General features: G+C 35.3%; 1 protein-coding gene across 5 annotated transcripts in view; it reads right to left on the minus strand.

Moving 5' to 3' along the window:
* Positions 1 to 1,695: 1,695 nt before the first annotated feature.
* The window catches only part of TMPO (thymopoietin), a 28,137-nt gene continuing 11,050 nt past the window's right edge, over positions 1,696 to 18,782 (minus strand). The window contains exons 4-9 of one of the 5 annotated variants that reach the window (XM_046646171.1): positions 14,314 to 14,411; positions 6,606 to 6,725; positions 6,412 to 6,507; positions 5,880 to 5,990; positions 4,714 to 4,802; positions 1,696 to 3,931 (exon numbers count right to left, since the gene is read on the minus strand). In XM_046646171.1, the coding sequence (XP_046502127.1) occupies positions 3,646 to 3,931; positions 4,714 to 4,802; positions 5,880 to 5,990; positions 6,412 to 6,507; positions 6,606 to 6,725; positions 14,314 to 14,411 (800 nt within the window). In that variant the 3' untranslated portion in view covers positions 1,696 to 3,645. Of the gene's footprint in view, positions 3,932 to 4,713; positions 4,803 to 5,879; positions 5,991 to 6,411; positions 6,508 to 6,605; positions 6,726 to 14,313; positions 14,412 to 16,027; positions 18,766 to 18,782 lie in introns of those variants that run through there. The other 4 variants (XM_046646172.1, XM_046646173.1, XM_046646174.1 and 1 more) reach the window with 4 other exon arrangements.

Here is an 18,782-nt window from a genome sequence, read left to right on the forward strand (position 1 = left end):
CATAGAGTCCCCCTACACTCAAAACTCTATGTCTCCTCCTCTATTTTCTTTCCCAATCTCTGATGGGAAGATGGTATACACACTCTGAAAAGCTCTCGCTTAACTGTCAATTCAAGGTGACAGATAAACCACATGTGTTTATAGCCTCATCCTGTTGAGGCTATTACTGAAAAGAGAATTAAAACATGTTTAACACAATGACAGAGAATGGGAGAGAAGCAAGACGTCAAAAGACAATATATTTTGAAAAAGTATATGAAGACAGAAAACATTAAGAAATGTAAAATGAATTAAAAGTTAAAGACAGCTCAAACTTAAATGGCTAGAGAGAAAGACTGAAACTAGAAGTGAACCTTAAAGAAACCCCAGGAGTGGGGCCAGCCCCATGGCCGAGTGGTTAAGTTTGCGCACTCTGCCTCGGCAGCCCAGGGTTTTGCCAGTTGGGATCCTGGGTGTGGACATGGCAGCGCTCATCAAGCCATAGTGAGGCAGCATCCCACATGCCACAGCTAGAAGAACCCACAACTAAGAATATACAACTATGTACCGGGGGGCTTTGGGGAAAAAAAGGAAAAAGAAAATCTTTAACGAGAAAAAAAAAGAAAAAGAAACCCTAGGAGGTTTGGAGCCACCACCAATGTTGGAGAAAGGAGCAAGGCTGAACTGGCATAGAGTTTGTATATGCAGTGTTGTTTTTTTTTTTAAAGATTTTATTTTTTTCCTTTTTCTCCCAAAGCCCCCCGGTACATAGCTGTGTATTTTCAGTTGTGGGTCCTTCTCGTTGTGGCATGTGGGGCCCTACCTCAGCATGGCTTGATGAGTGGTGCCATGTCCGCACCCAATTTGAACTGGCAAAACCCTGGGCCACCTAAGCAGAGCACGCGAACTTAACCACTCTGCCACTGGGCTGGCCTCTGGAGCATTGGTCTTTTAGGTCCTCTCTGCCACATGATAAGCCACTGGACCCATCATTTTCCAGCTCTTCAAACTTTGGCAAGTTTCTTAACCTCTCCAAACATCAATTTCCTCATTTTCCTCATTTGTAATGAGAGAATAAGAAAATATCTATTTCATAGGATTATCATGAGGATTGAGTCAATACACATCAAGTGCATAGGACAGTATCTAGCACATGGTAAACATGCAATAAAGCACACCTGTTGTTGTTTTAAGCCTTTGATGCTATTTGCTTTCTAATTAATTGTAGTGTATATATTAATCTGAGAATCACTAATTTAAATAAAATCACCTTTGGGGGGACAGATGAATGATGAAGAGATAAAGGCACTTTCATCTTATGAACACAGCTCCCTGATGAATATACCACAGCAATTATCTTTGCTGAGTTTCAAAGCAAGACTAACAATCGTGAGTGTTAGACATAAGTACTAAGAGAGTAAAACTAGAGGAAAAAAAGGAAATGGAGACTGAAAGTAGTAGTTACTATATTGCAGAGTGGGAGAGGTGCCTCTGAGAGCTTCCCTATGTCATTCTGCAAGTATAATAGCTATACATTGCTTATTATGAGCAAACGAGGACCTCATCACATTACTATAATGATTAGAAGCAAAACATAAAGGAATAGATTGAAATGAGAACTAAACCTCAACAATCCATAAACACCACATAAGAAATGTTACCTGGAAATCTTATAGTTTTGTGCTATCTGAAAAGCAGTTATTGCAATGACAAAACTAGAGGTTAATTACTTTTTTATTATTGAATTATATTGTGAAGTCTACATCTACAATTTAATCAGGAAGAAATGCTTTGCATTTACATCAAGGACACATTTATTCTAGTGGAATAAAACAGACACAGACAAAAAAGACCAAGTACACATTAAAAAAAAAAAAAGACTACGTTTTACCTGGTCCTATTTTTGCTATTTGGACCATACCTTTTCTAATAGAAAACTGATCTTACATACATATTAAGTCTGATTTATCTTCCCACATTTTTAATCATTAAATGCAGCCTCTCACAATTTCTAATTACAAACAAAAAATTGAAAACAATATGGGAAACAAAGTTTAAAAACAAAGTCAAAGTAGACTGCTATTACTTTATAGTGGAAAAGTTGAGTAAAACATGCCCCCTCTGTGGCTCATCTCAAAGAAACACTTTTATTCAGAAAGGGAAGCATTTTGATGTAGGAGTAAGTTTGCCACTCCCCCTACAGGACCAGACCTACAAACGTTTCTGAACAATTGCAAAGTATGTGAAAAATGTCTACAACTATCTAAAAGCTAAATATCAGAATAGGGCTAATTCAAATCAAAATTGTGTGCTGGTCTAAACATACATCTCCAGCTTTTTCCTCTTTAAAAAGTATCTTTTTATTTCAGATGATATGTAAAAATAACTTGTATTTTCAGTGTGCTTTATGGTCAATGACTGTAAAGTTGAAATTCAAATGAGTAAATTTAAAATTTTTGTTTTACTTGATTCTATTGAAATTTCAATTACCTACTACTTTACTTAACCAAGTTATACATGAGGTAAGTTTTAGCTAAAAAAATAAATCAGCCACAAAGATAAAGTTAACCATTTCAAGAGTACACAAAAATCATAATGCCCGCCTCATATTTAGAGTTTACAAATTTATGTATAACTACCGTGTATCCAAGAAAAGTTTACTATGTAATTTATAAGCAAATACTTTTTGCACTTTTAAATCAAATTATGTTAAGAAATATAGGGCAAAAAACTTGGCAGAGTTTCTTTTTGGTAACAGAAGACGATGCAATAATGAATCCAAGTGGAACCTAAGACCAGGGTTTAAAGTTTCTAACTTCTAAACAGACACACACACTTATTTATCTAAAAAAATTTTGGTAGCAAATTGGATTGACAATAAATGTTTTGCTGTAAATAAAAAGTACAAGTTTCCAATTACAGCCTTACAGCTAGCTAAATAGCTTTTAAAAACATGTACAGCCAGCTCACAGTTCTCTAAAACATGAACATGTTGCGCTAAGAGATCCCTACTAGAAATCAACTGTATTTAAATGGGTCTTACTGAAGTAGGACATTCATGATACTAGAAATCTTTTAAAAAGTAAGTACAATAGGGCTACAACAATAACATTACTATTAATAAAAGTTACAGAAGAGATTATTGCTGTACTTCTTGCCATAAACACCATCAAACTTTGTTGCAGTTACAAAAAGTACAACCCCGAGTTATTTTTTCTCTTACTGAATTTCATGTTTCACGCATCTCTAAAGTTTTTATTCAGCAGAGAATTCTTAAAATCTTTTCCGTAAGAATTCAAAGTATTTAAATGTGTAGCTTCACATTATACTACCATGTTTTGCCCTTCTTGTTTCCCAAATACACAAAAACAATATACATTTTTCTCAAAAATGAAATAAGATGTCCACATTAAAAAAATAAAGCCTACAAAAAAGTTCCAGAGCTAAAAAAGATTATTCATATGGCACAAAGTGATCTCCTACTAGTCCAAAGTCCAAAACATTTAAATGAAGTCCATTTATATATCTTGTTTGCTTTTCAATGGAATACTACATTTACTGAGGTGAAATCACATTATTTTTAGTTCTTGAGTCAATAAGTGTACACAACCTTTTTTTATACAGTTATTAAAAACAGGAGACCAAGTTGAATGTGCCAAAGAGATATCATTCATCGGATTTTCCAGAGTCATTAAGAAAACTTTGGAACGGATTTCCTTGGTTGGTTTCCATAGCTTGATAGACCAAAAATAGAAACATGGCCACAACAACAAACAGCAAAATTTTTATCCACATGGGAATGGAGCGTCCCTTTTTTGTCTTTTCTGACTTGACATCTGCCAAGGGAACATACTTGGGCACATATTTAGACGAAAAAGACTCCTCCATCCTGAAATCACTCAGTTCTAACGGCCGGCCTGCAGCCCCTTTGATCGGTCTGCGGCAACTAGCACTGTTGGGAGTGAAAGGAGGAAGAGAAAAATAAGTTTTAGCTAAAGTCATGATTTAGTTAAATAATGTAAAGTGTCCTTACCACTCCTAATTCCAAACACATTCCTTCAGGTAACAGTAGGAAACTGTCACATATAAACAGTGAGGTCAGTCAACCTGTTTAAAACTTGTATACACTTTTCATTTAAAAAGTTAGATGCATATTTTTTATTAGAAAAAAATATGCAGAACCTTGATAAATATTCACTAAACTTACCCTCGTAAAGGCTTTTCAGAGCTAATATATTTCTGAGATAAGAGGGAAAAAATAAGGTAGCTTGGCTATGATTCCTTCAGTCAAGAAACAATTCACATACCTAACTACAGTCTTTCCAATTATAAAAGAAAAACTCTCAGGGAAAACACGATTTCTCTCTTACTAGGTTTCTGTTTAGATTTTAAAATAGGAACTAAATAGTAGGTAAGTGATTTATTTACAAACCCTCAGCTTAACAAAGTTAATTTTGAAACGGACAACTTTCAAGAATATGAATTAGTGGCTTAGAAGAATTAAATTGCTCCCAAAAGAACAGTTTAATTCGGAGAAGAAAGGTACAGTAACTTGTGAAGAATTAAAAATTAAAATCCCCATAGACATATAATATTAAATAATTATGCTGTACGATCTAAATATACACAATTTTTATGTGTCAATTATACCTCAATAAAGGTGGGAATAAATAAGTAAGTAAATAAAATGACCTAGTAGAATACATTAATACTTGTTTCAATATATCTGAATACCTAATTCCCGTTGGTGTAGATGCTTCAAAGGGAAACATTTCCTTAAGAATATCCCTTTCTATTCTTCTTTCCTCTGTCTTTTCTCCCACCTAATAAGAAAGAAAGAAACAAACAACCACAAGTTAAAATTTAGTGTAAATGCACAATTAACACATAATTTTAAATAGAAGTTTCAGAGAACAGAATGCACTTATATCTGTCCTAGCTTTTACAACTGCCATTTCTAAATTCATTATTGCCTAAGTATCCACACACTTCCAAGACTCTCTTCAAATTTTTTTAATGTAAGGATATGTTAATTTGGTAATTGGAGGTGGGGGCAAATCACTACACATTCAAATAAGTTTAAAAAAAACCCCGCAAACCCTAAAATTCAGTACAGCTAATATGGCAGTGTAAAGTTTCCTCGATGGATTTCTCATGCTTTTCATTAACATTAAAGAGTACATTGTTTCTTACTGTTAATAATTTTGTAATTAAATGATCAAATATAGAAGATATCAAATTAACATGGATCTTTAACAAATTTTAGTATATGTTTTTAACTAGAGTCAATCCAATCTTCCTAACTTAAAAAACATAAAATAATTTTTTTAACAACCTGATTTTTTGCTGTGTTCACCTTTATGCTCAGATCGAAATAACTTTTGGTAAAGATTCATTAAACTTATATTCCATCATGCAGTTGGTACTTTAAAGCTTAATTATACAGGAGTTAAGCAATTCAAGCATTATACAACATCTCTTTAAAGTCCCATTACTTGACCTTTCAATGAAAGATAGTATTGTAGCCTTCCCCACCACAGCCCAGTAACACTTTCAACTCACATCCATAACAAAGAGAACATGTAGCCCAGTAACACTTTCAACTCACATCCATAACAAAGAGAACATACTACAAAGCAGCACACAAATGACCACTCCCTTGAAAACTAGAACTTGAGGCACAGAAGCAAGAGGATAGTATTAGCATGTCATACTATATTAGTTACTTTCCACTGTCACTACCAAAAGTATGTCTTTAAAATAATATATGCATATACACACACATACACACACAGCACCCAATAAAGAAAGTTCTGCTCCCTCCCACTCCAAAAAACAAATATAAATATTTCCTCTTTACAAGATCAATGATAGCATCGATCTAAATTTTAGTCATTTACTTCAGCTCTTGTCAATGGTTTCTTTGGTGTTCTTCTGGGTATGTCTGAGAATTCAGTGATTGGCAGAATAGGAGCTGCGTGCTTGAAATTTCCAGTCACCCTATTGACAACCTGCCAAGATTCAAATTATTCAGACTCAGAATTATCCAAACATAACAAAGACACGTAAAAAGAAAAAAAGATATTCTACTTCTGTAATATTTGAAACTTTCCCTTAACACAAATTTAGGCAAGAGAACCTAGAAATGAGCATATTCAGTGCTTTTACACGTGAAACCTTATCATTCTTTAAATATTTTAGCAAAAAACTATCCTTATAATACTTAGGATTCTTGCACGATGAATTAAATTTATATAAATTGGTTACATTGAAAAATTCTAAAATTCAGAATTATATGGGGAAAACGAGTTTAAAACATAACGTTTAAAAACATGTAAGTCTGAGATTTGCCAAAATTCACCACCTCCCCAATTCTAATTAAAGGGTAATTTACAAAGAATACCACTTGTATAGTTTATGAAACATATTTACTAAGGTTTCGTTGCTTGAAGCCATTATGGTTTCAGCTATGGGAGTACTCTCTGAAATTATTGCACCATCTATACGAAAATGTTCTGAAGTTTCCACCTGTTAGTTTGAAAACAAAACAAAAACAATAAATATAAAATAATCACTAAAACCCTACCAATCGGAAAACCCAATGCTAAGAGTAAGCCTTGCATCACCCTTTTCCTCGGAGCTCTTCTGGGCCCTCCTGTGGATTCCCTAGTTAATGCCTGCAGAAGTCCGCCTTTTGAAGATCCACTTGTCCAGTCAGTCTCAGTTAGTCCAGCTTGAGAATAGCTCTATTCAAGCATCGACACGTTAAAAAGTCATATTCTAACATCAAACACCTTAATAATGGCCATATTAGCACACTGAGAAGCCATGAAAAATCTCCAAATGCCAGCATTTGCAAACAATGCTACGTCCTCAAAATATTTCTAAATTTATTGATTGAACTGATATGTAGGCATCAGAAAACACTTAAAGTATGGTAAAATACATTAAAGAGTCCAACTATAGGAGCTCACAAATGATAATAAAAAGGAGGGAGAAAAAAGCACATCAGTTTATCACTGGCTCCTTTTGTGACTTGCTGTTTGCTATTTGGCTCTAGTATCGCAGCTGCATCTCTTGGGCTAATCGTGACTTGTAAGAAAGTCATCTGTTACGACAAGCCAGCTTTAAAACAAAATACAAACTTTTACAATTGTCACCATAGATTAAATATTATTTTCATGTGATTAGGATTATTTAAATAGAATCAGTTTAAATTATAATCCATACACGGCTATCTGAACTTAAAAATTCCCAGGTGTCAAACTCTTCTTAGAAACAGATAGTAAAACTGAGCAGCAACAAAAACCTGGTGCTCACCTCCTTCACGAACATGCAAGCCTAAAATGTCACTGCCTCAGTGTGACCCACTCCTCACTGCAGAAAGATGGAAAGGTCACAGTGAAAAGATCACTGTTACCTTCCAGTCCCAGATTCATTTCTCCCTGAAGAGCTGACTGATTTTTCCTCATTTAAAAAATAGCACAGCAGTCTTTACACAATAGTTTGAAAATCACTAGACTAGTGCTTCTCAAATTGTAATGTGCATCATCAATCACCTGGAGCTTTTGGTAAAATACAGATTCTGATTCAGTACCTCTGGGGTGGGGCCTGAGATTCTAAGTTCAAAGTAGCATGTTATTCAACTTTGAAGCCAGTATTACCAGACGATTCTTTTAAATTCTTTTAACTAGAGAACATCTATCAATGATTAGTACTAAAGTGTGCTTATATTGTCACTTTGGCTTTCAAGCTAACATTTTATCTAAATAACTGATGTTTTTATATCCAAGTCAGTGTCTATTAATTTTAAAGACAGATATATTTTACTCTTATCCTGAGACAAGGGTTTATTTGACTGGAAGTATTACTACCAAAACCTCACAAGGTACAGGCATAGTCTCATATATCTGATTTTGTATTAATCTATATTTGGGATTGACACTGTAAGTTTCCTTTGACTCACACTGAATCTCTGGGTTCCTTTTCCTATCAATTAGGAAATATTTGCTGAATGAAAACTTAATGTTAGTCAAAAGACAAATCTGTAAACAATTTACACACATATAATAAATGCTTGTTAGTTAAATTCCTGATTATTTAAATGGTTCTCAATCCCAGTGGTACAGTATCATCTGGAGAGCTTTAAAAAAATATCAAATGCCCCCAACCCCAACTTATACCAATTAAGTCAGAATTTCTTCTAGAATGGCCTGGGCATAGCTACTTTTTATAGCTCCTGAGAGGATTCTAATGTGCAGGGAGAGTTGAGAACAACTGTTTTATGATAGTATGATGGACTTATGATACAGCTCAAAGGCAAGTATTTTTTAAAAACTACTTTCAACACTGTTTTCTCTTTAATAAGCAATTACTCAACACCAATAAAAATAATTAGAAGTATTTAAAAAAAATTCTAGGGCCAGCCCCGGTGGCCTCGTGGTTAAATTTGGTGCACTCCACTTCAGCAGCCCAGGTTCAGTTCCTGGCCGCCAACCACACCACTAGTCTGTTAGTGACCATGCTGTGGTGGTGGCTCACATACAAAAAAGAGGAAGATTGGCAGCAGATGTTAGCTCAGGGCTAATCTTCCTCAGCCAAAAGACCCAAATAACCAAAAAACCCCCAAAACAACAACAAAAAATACTCTAGGGGCTGCCCCAGGGGTGAAGTGGTTAAGCTCAGCGCACTCTGCTTGGGTGGCCTGGGTTTGCAGGTTCGGATCCTGGGTGCAGACCTACACTACTCAACAAGCCATGCTGTAGTGGTGTCCCACATACAAAGAGAGGAAGATGGGCACAGATGTTAGCTCAGAGCTATCTTCCTCAAGCAAAAAGAGGAAGACTGGCAACAAGTGTTAGCTCAGGGCCAATCTTCCTCACTACACCCCTCCAAAAGATTCTAGTTTGATAGCCTATCTGGTATTATCAATGTATACTCAGTATTTTAGAACTCTTCAAAGAATTAAAATCTAATGAAATTAGAAAGGGCTAATGAAATTATCAGTTATGCAAATGATACACTATAAAGACCAGATATTTTACTTATGTCCATGAAAGTAAAAGGAGGGGGTGAAGAAGACACATCCTTTCCTTAAAAGTGATTATCTACCAAATTCCAGGACTTCTCACTTGTTATGTTTTATTTTGACTAAATAACTGAAATAATCTCTTCATCAAAAATTTTATGAAACATCTACTGAAACTATTATGGTTAATAAAAAACCCCCACATTTATATGTTTTTATGAGTTATCTTTGACATTAAAGGCCAAGCTCCACTTAAAGATTTCTTATTTTCTTCTGTGGAAAGAAACACAAGAAATTCATTGGTTTCCTGTGGGAACAGCTGGAAAACTGTTGGGGTGGGAAGGACACTTTTCACTATAAATCATTTATACTTTCTTTTGTTCAGATGTATTTAGTTCTTTGGTTGAGGATTGTTAACCAATTTTCTTAGTTCTTTACTATCATTATCTAATTTAGAAGTAATCATCTTCACAGAAAACTGGCAACCCTTCACACAACCAGAAAAAATATTCTGAAGGTTAAAAATGTTTTTCTACCAGAATCCACCATAAACAAGTGACTTTGAGAAGAAAATATAAATAAAAAATAATAAAATGATCATTCAATGTTATCACTACTTAATAAGATGGACCAAACAATTATTGATTGAAAAGAAACTCAATGCTATATAAAATTAGTAATTAATGTGATTCCTGTATGTTCTATGGCCAAAATCAGAATTGCAGTGTCATCAATTTTCAGCAAGATGTTCTATAGGAAGTCCTGAATTTATTATGAGACAACAAGAGGAGGAAACAAAAACCTTCTCACACTGACTTTTAATAAGCTCTCAGGTAAAAAGTTATTCAGAAGACGTTATGCAGTTGAAGCACATGAGAATGTAGGAGCTGGGCTATTAAAGGAGGCTATAAATCCCAATGAGTAAAAAAAATGTACACAAAACTAGGTTATAAAAAGAAATAAGCAGGGGCCAGCCCAGTGGCATAGTGGTTAAGTTTATGCACGCCACTTCGGTGGCCCCGGGTTTACCAGTTTGGATCACAGGTGCAGACCTACACACCGCTCAAGCCATGATGTGGTGGTGTCCCACATACAAAATAGAGGAATTTAAAAAGAAATAATCAGACTAATTAAAAGCCACCTTACTCTGAAGAACTACTAATTTAGGTAAAACACGACCAAGATGATTTCTCGTATTAACTTTTTTTTAAAAACAGCATATTCGTCCATTAGAAAAAGGTACTCTCATATATTGCTGATGGGAATGCAAAATGCTTCAACTCTTACGCAGGGGAATTTGGTAACATAATAGCAAAATTACCCAGCAATTTCAATTCTAGATTTACTGAAGATAAATTGGCTAGAATATGAAATGACACATACAAAAGGCTGTTCATCAGTTCATCTTTGCATTATTCAAAATAACATATAACTGAGAACAATCCAAATATTCACCAAAAGGAAAGTGGCTGAATAAATTATAGCACATCCATAAAATGCAATACCATGCAGTGGTACAAAGCATGAGGAAAACGGCTATACTATATTTTGATATGGAGTGATCTCCAGGATATGTGTTTAGATTAAAAACAGAAAGACAGAAAAGGAATGTGCAAAGTAGGCTGCCTTTTACGTAAGGAGGAGAGCATAAATAAATATATAAATCTATGTATTTACTTATATTTTCAAAAAGAAACGAAATATAACTCAAAACTTAAAAATAGTTACCTATGGATGGAAAGAACAAAGATAGAAACTAGATTTCTGACTCTCTTATGCCTAAATAAAACCACATATTCTCAATAATTAAAAAATAAATGAAAGAAAAGATTCTTGCAAGTGCCTGAGCACAGTATTTTGATTTTATATCCTAAAGACAAGAAAAACTGCCCAAGAAAACCCCCAAACTGCATTTAGCAGCCTGTTAGTGGTAATACTGTATTACTTAGAAACACACACACATATATATATATATAGTGATAATTACATAAAAGTAACAATATTATTTTAAGAACCAAGATACTCAGCATAAAAGAAATACAAGTAGGGGCCGGCCCCATGGCGCAGTGTTTAAGTTCGTGTGCTTCACTTCGGCAGCCCAGGGTTTCACCAGTTTGGATCCTGGGCATGGACATGGCACCACTCACCAGGCCATGTTGGGGTGGCGTCCCACATGCCACAACTGGAAGGACCCACAACTAAAATATACAACTATGTACTTGGGGGATTTGGGGAGAAAAAGCAGAAAAAAAAAAAAGAAAGAAAGAAATACAAGAATAACACCTAGAAGTTAGATAGCCTGAATTAATAAATTTGATGAATTCATGATTTATTTTCTCTTTCTAAAAAACAAGTACTCCTAGCTCTACCTACTGAAAAGGATTAGAAGCAGTGACAGCCCAGCAGGAATGAACACTAGCATCCAGATTGTAGGTAGCTTCCAAATATTTTCTATTAAAAGGATAAAGGTCCTTTGGAAAAATGGCTAATTTGATAAGAGGCGGGAAATACACATGAGCCTGGGAGGTCTTACTTGCCAGAAAACAAACTATCAAAGACAAACAGCATCAATAAAGAGACAGAGGAACCAACTCAGTAATTCTCAATGGCTAAAGACAGCAAAATTTGAACATGAAAAAGGAATGACTATAATTGATCATAAGTCAAATATATAAAAACTATACTAGTAGAAAGATTTTATTGATCACTTTTCAAAGTGACTAGGGCACTTTAAGTTGAAAATTGGCAAATAAAAGGCAAAAAACAGGGGCCAGCCCCACGGCCGAGTGGTTAAGTTTGAGCGCTCTGCTGTGGCAGCCCAGGGCTTCGCTGGTTCGAATCCTGGGCATGGACACGTCACCGTTCATTAGGCCATGCTGAGGCGGTGTCCCACACAGCACAACCAGAAGGACCCACAACTAAAATATACAACTATGTACTGGGGGGGATTTGGGGAGAAAAAGAAGAAGAAGAAAAAAAAGAAGATTGGCAACAGTTGTTAGCTCAGGTGCCAATCTTTAAGAAAAAAATTTTTAAAAAAAGAAAAAAAGGCAAAAAACAAGCATTTATACTGACTCTCCTGTATGAATTTTATTTCAAGGTAACTAGGCAGTTCATGAGGGAAAGTTATTTGAACTCCAGATATACATGTAAAGGAATGAGAGAATGAGATAAATCACCATCTTACAACCTCAAATGAAAATAATGGATCTAGACAAGAATCATAAATGGCTATCATAACCAATAAATGAAACGGTGATGTGGAACTTTACCATGGATGGATCAGGTTTTCAACATCTGAACCTATTACTAATTAATTTTAACATCATCAAAAAGACATCATGTGCCTCTCGAAATGACGCAATATGAAGGCCACAACACCATTTATGAAGTATTCTTGTCAAAGAAACTGAAGCTGAATGTAACCAACACACTCTGTGCTGTCCATTATGGTAGCCACTAGCCACATGTGGCTATTTAAATTAAATAAAATTAAAATTTTAGTTTCTTAGCCACAGAGGCGACATTCCAAGTATTCAACAGCCACATGTGGCTAGTGGCTACCATAATGGACAGCAGATATAAAACATTTCCATTATCACAGAAAAGTCTATTGCACAGCTTTACTACAGGTCTAACTCCCAGCATACAGGAAATACAGGGTATAGAAGAGCAAATTAAATCATATTTAGGAAGAAGCAATCTGCCAAATCCAGAATGTGGAAAATTCTGTAGAGAAATGACCTGGCTTCTTCACCAAATAATGGAGGGAAAGGAAACAGTTATAGGGGAAATCGCTACCTACTTAAGAGATAAAACAAAACAAAAAACACCAAATGATATGTGGAGATTGTCTGCATCCTGATATGAACAATTTAATCATAAGAGAGACATTTCTGAAACTGAAGGAATTTCAACAGATTAGATATGAAAAAGTTATTAATTTTATTAGGTCTGGTAGTGGCACTGGCATATTTTATATAGTAACGCATATATATATATTAAAAAGACAGCTCCTATCTTTAGAGATATACACCAACATACTGACATTTTAATGTGTGAGATATGATATAATGTGATGTTGGAGATTTGCTTTAATACACTCTGGCAAATGCAAAACAACAAAACCAAAAAGAATTTAAAGGCTGGAGGGTGCGGGCAAAGACGAAACAAAACTGGTAAAATGTTGTCAACTGTTGAAGCTCTATGACTGTGTGACTGGAGGGTCATTAAACTCTTCCCCCAACTTTTCTATGTGCTTAAATTCCCCATGCCTGTCTATTTCAGTGTCCTTGACCACATTTTCCTAGTTTCTCTTGCTCTGTTATTTCCTTATTCTTCAGCATGCTCCTGCAGCTCTTCCCTAGCAATACTCGATAAAAGGGTAATATTTATTCCGGTATTTGGTTCTATATTAAATAAAATCTTCTTTCATTCAATGCTCTACACATTCCCCAGTCACCAAGCTCATTTCTAACAAACAGTTCTGAAATTCAACTTATCAACTTACATCAAACCGAGAGAGACATGGCTTAAGAAATCAAGAACATTTTTTCTGAGGATGTGTGACTTTAAAATGACAAAGAGAAGATGGAAAATATAAATAACCAACTAGATAAATCTTCCAGCTGGACAGAAGATAGATAAGGAAACGATTAGTGACAGCGGTCTTGTAAAACATCAGCAAAATCAATGCTCGATTAGAGTCAGTAATTTGTTCTCTGTAAACTAGCTCTTTCATACCTGTGCTTATTTTTCCCCTTAGTTTCCTATATTTTCCTTTGAAAATCTGTATCTTGCCTCACCCATGATAAAAAAGGTAAATTTCATCTAGAATAAGGAAGACTAGTGTGGTCTTAGGACCAGACTAGCCACAGAGTTGAGGGAAAAGCCACAGAAGATAAGACAGGCAAAAGTAAGAGCAGTCAGAAATCCAGAGACAAAGACAAAAATATAAAACCCTTCCCCTGCCTTTTAAAGAAATTAGAATTGCATAGGCATTTCCACCTTTAAAAAATATTTCTCTTAAAAAAGCAGTATGACTGGCTTTGAACCAAGCTTAGCACAGAATCAAACACAAATGAGACATTTATTAAACACTTGCTTTTGCAGTAAGCACAGGCTACACTATTGACAAAAAAACAGAAAGTTTACATTTTGAATGCCATTTAATGAACAATAGAACGAACACTTCATTGAGTGCGCTGGAATCTGGTGTCAACAATTAACCAAAGGCTAGGACACAGGCAAATTAGTGTTGTCAGACTACTTACACCTGAACACAGGGATCACAAAACTCAAGATACCTGATTGTGCTCAACTCTTCTTTGCTTGAGTGTTACTGGAGTCTTTGCTCTGCCTTTTAGTGGTTCTCTCTTCTCAAGCTTGAGCTCTATTTTAGAGTCTGGAAATAACATTGGAGAAACCATTACTTTCTGAAACATATAATAAACTACAGTGTCATCCTGAAACTTCTTTGGAACCCTGGTTTTAGGCACATTAATATGTAAAAGAAGTTTGTTTATTGGCATTACCAAAATAGACGAAAACTGTTTAACTGCAAATTAGTCTTTAACTGCAGTCTCTGTCTTTACAAACTTTTCTTTTCCATTTCTTATTTTATTCTATTTTTGTTTCTCTCCTCCAGTCCTTAATCAGATCACTATTTCTTCCTATTTATTCTCCTCTCCTTTTTCTGGGACTAATAGTCCGAAACATAAAGTGAGTTCAAACTGCTCCTGAGGAGGCTTTTTACCAAAAAAATTCAGATGTGAGAAAAGGACATTAAAATACATAGTTGTAACCATTCTTTGTTCATACAGCACATTAGTACTATATTAACAAAGGTTAGCTATTAAATTTTGGAATATGGAAGGGAAAAAGCTATAGGGAATTTTAAGAATTAAAAAAACCTGTATGATATCAAGCCTCTAATAACAATAAATAAGTGCGATGACATTAATACGTAAGTGAAGTCTAAGTCTTTCCCCCTTTTTTTGATGTGATTATAAAAAACCCAGGTACAGTTGAGGAGGAAGGGAGGAATCTTGTTCACAAAAAAGCACAACCAATCACAAGTCACTTCTTCTCTTCCTCCTCCCCATAATGAAAACAAGGTAACATTTCTTTCAAGAGAAGCTGATGCATATGTATTCCTTAGCGTATCACCATGATGGTTATTTACCTAATAATTCAAATATATATACATCTTTTTATAGGCTTCAATACTCCATTCTCCTAGTCTTGATCTTATCACCATTTGAAGAGCTAGATTTTTAAAGACTGATAAAATTAACTTCCACATTTTTGTGGCCTTGAATCATAGTATAGCAAAATTAACGTAAGTTACCTGTAAAACTTCTATTAGTATTACCAAAAATCTCTTAGATTACTTTTTTACTAGACAGAAATGAAGCCAATTCTTAAACAAAAACTTAGTTTTGCATAAACTCAATGCAGTTGTGCTAAAAAGTAGTCCAGATAGCTGTGTCTTGCTAACTACCTTGTCTAGTACTAGTCAGTCCAGAGTCTACTTGCAAGCTTCCCCAAAATGAACAGTGATTTTTACTGTGTTAGTTCAAATAGTTCAATCTTTATTTAGGATTAAGGTTATCAACTCCATCCCCCACCTCCCAATACTTCTGTTAATGGATCTATCATTGTATCTATGTTTAGGACAATCCTTAGCATTATAAAATCTTATGCTGTTAACTCAGAATCTACGAATTAGAAAGGGCAAAATAAAGAACCCAACATCAGTTGAGCAGAAATTGATTAAACAAATAAAGTATCTGGTTATAGATGAATTCCTTTAACAAATTTAAATTCCAACAGCCAATAACATGGTCCTCAAATAGAAGAAAAACCACACAACAATTAGAATATTTTCAACTATACCAAATGTCAAGTGAGTTTCCATGATGACATGGAAAAGGGATGTTCACCCACAAATATCTAACTTGTTGCAACTCCAAGAATAAAACACACATACAACATGTTTCTGGAGACCACACAAAACTGTTCAAATTTAACAACTTTATTGAATTTGAAGAAGCATTCTACAGTAATACATTAAAAAAAATCACATAGTGCTTAGTAGGTACATGTATACATGTACATTTCAGAAGACAAATAACAAAATTACTCCCTGAAGGGGGCAAAGACGGACATAGTCTAAGAATAGAGTAAAGGCTAGGAGTGCCCAAGAAACTGCATTTTGCTTATACTCAATACTACTATTTTCCACAGAAATACAAAGAAATTTGATTATCAAATGTCTCTACAGTTAAGACTCATTCATCTTACAATCATAAAAATGTAAACAGAATATACTGCTTTATATAGACACACAAGATACTGGAATAGAGTATTTCTTATGATCTAAAAAATCTAATAACAAATTTGCTTTTAGAATTTAGATTAAGCCTAATCATCCATGAAGTACAACATACCTTGAAAGAGTTACTAAAAAAAATAATAATCAAGCCCCATCTTTCCACTGTCTAATTCATCTGACAAACTACAGCCATGGTGGGAATGCACTATCTCAGAATATTATGGTCTAGAGCACTATTTCTCAAAGTGTAGTCCACAAACTGTATGCTCCCAGTCCATGAAGAAACGAGGCACTTGCATCAGAATGTAAATTAGTACAGTTTTCTCTACCAACAAAATTTTACCACAGAAATAAACCCTGTCATCGATCTTAAAAGTGCCTCTAGGTTCAAATTCTGGCGCATGCTTGTCTGTGGAGCAGTAACAGTTTGCAGACCGGCACTTTGAGTTGCACTGATCTAGACTATTATGAGTGACACTGTAGACATAAGTAAAAAAAAAAAAAAAAAAAAAAAAAAAAGGGAGAAAATAAAAGGAAAAATGTAGACAAGTTCTAGAAAGTGAAAAGATATCTAGTAATATGTAAAACAGTGAAGACTAATTATATTCTAGTTAATGGATTTTTAGTGTTCAAGAGTTGTAAAATCTTAATAGGAAAGAGTGGATTATTTGAGACAAAAAAGTGATCTACAAAGCTTTAAATTGTTTGTATCAGGCTTTCCATCTGCGCAACTTAAAAAAAAAGGCAGTTCTTTGTAGGCAATTATTTTTATTTATTACTGTAATTTGATGGGTAGAAGCTTGACACCGAAATTGGCCCAATCTGGAAACCAAAACTACTTTAAGAGAAAATAAAATTTTGGCATAAAAGTACTTGAAATTCTTAGAAAAGCTGCTAAGTTCCCCATATCAATAATAGAATAGATGTCTTTATTCTTAACTCCATTAGTGTTTATTTCCACGCTTTTTAATTACTTTGTATACTTCTCCTCCAAATAATGTTCCACCTTTAAAGGGAGTAACAGCCAGCTTATTCTTAGAAGCTGGATTAATTTTGCAATCCTTTAACCAGAGATACCGGCGACCTAAAGTCGAAGATCCCATGGTATGGGCAGCCATCTTTACCTCATCGAATGCAGCTTCACAAAGAAATGAGGCTGCGTCATATGTTTTGCTCAGAATCCCAAGTGCCTGGTGCACACGACTAGGATCTGAGCTAAGAATTTGTGCGGTCTGACTAATGTCTGCCTGCATTGCCCGAACTACAAAGGCTGTATGGGTTGCAATCTGCAATGCTGATGCAGCAGCTTCATATGCTCTACAAAGTGCTAAGTCCACCTGTTTATCACAAGACTCAGTGGAAGCTGCCTGAATACCTGCTGGTGGAGTGGCTTCAGAAATACACCCCAGGATCTCATCATCTACTTTTGGAACTGATAATATCCGTGTCGCCTCTCTGGAAGAAATTGGATACTTGCATGCCAATGAAGGCAGTTGCCTGTCAATTTGCTGCCACTCCTCCTCAATTACTTTTAAAATAGATTCATGGAAGGGAAAAGACTGTTCCGGGGCATCTATTTTATCATGCTGTGACTGTTTAGACATTTCTATGCCTAAGGTAGTGAGTGAGTGAGAGACAACAGCTTTGGTGAAAGACGACATCAGTTCAGATTCAGGTATATTTTGAAATCCCACAAAGGAACCCGAATCCTTTTCCTCTACTGACTTTTCACTGAGTCTAGGGAATTTTCGTGGAGGAGTCAGGGATTCAGTTTCTTGATAATTAGATTGATCAATTCTCTTCCTTGTGTTTTCTACATCCAGTGGGGGTGTAGAGTTAGAAGTCCCAGGCAAACTACCTACCCCACCCTGGACCAACAGAGAATTGACATAATCTCTGATTGCCTGAGCAAGTGGTGGAGAAATTACTTGTGATCTCTCAGACTCTGTAACATGGGACCTCTCAGTACATAATGGTTGAATTCCACTTTTCTCGCCACGGTAAATATTTTCTACTATGTCTTTATAGCAAGTAGTGGTGGTTTCTTTAATCAGTGAAGGAGAAGCTGCAGTAGAGACCAACATGGCAGTGAGTTCATGCTGAGAAGATGTCGAAGAACTTTTCTCTAAACATCTATCATGGCTAGACTTGGAGGAAGTAAACAAATTCCCTCCAGAGGCTAACTTCTGCAACTGCTCCCTGCCAGGCAAGGCTGTAGCAATAAGAGGTTCCCTAGGTGGGTCTCCCTTAGAAGTATGTACTTTCTTAGCTGCCTGTAGTTCAGTCCTGCCCAAAGGAGGACGGGTGGAGATTTCAGGAAAAGAAATATCCTGAAAAAATCCACCAGAGGGAGTAGTTGGAAGTTCAGAAAAAGGAACAAAATCCCTAGTGGACTTCACTTTCTTGTGTTCTTTCTTCTTTCCTGTAGAGGCAAAAGAG

This window comes from Equus quagga, chromosome 19 (genome assembly GCF_021613505.1).
Source record: "Equus quagga isolate Etosha38 chromosome 19, UCLA_HA_Equagga_1.0, whole genome shotgun sequence".
In the NCBI taxonomy this organism is placed as follows: Eukaryota; Metazoa; Chordata; class Mammalia; order Perissodactyla; family Equidae; genus Equus; species Equus quagga.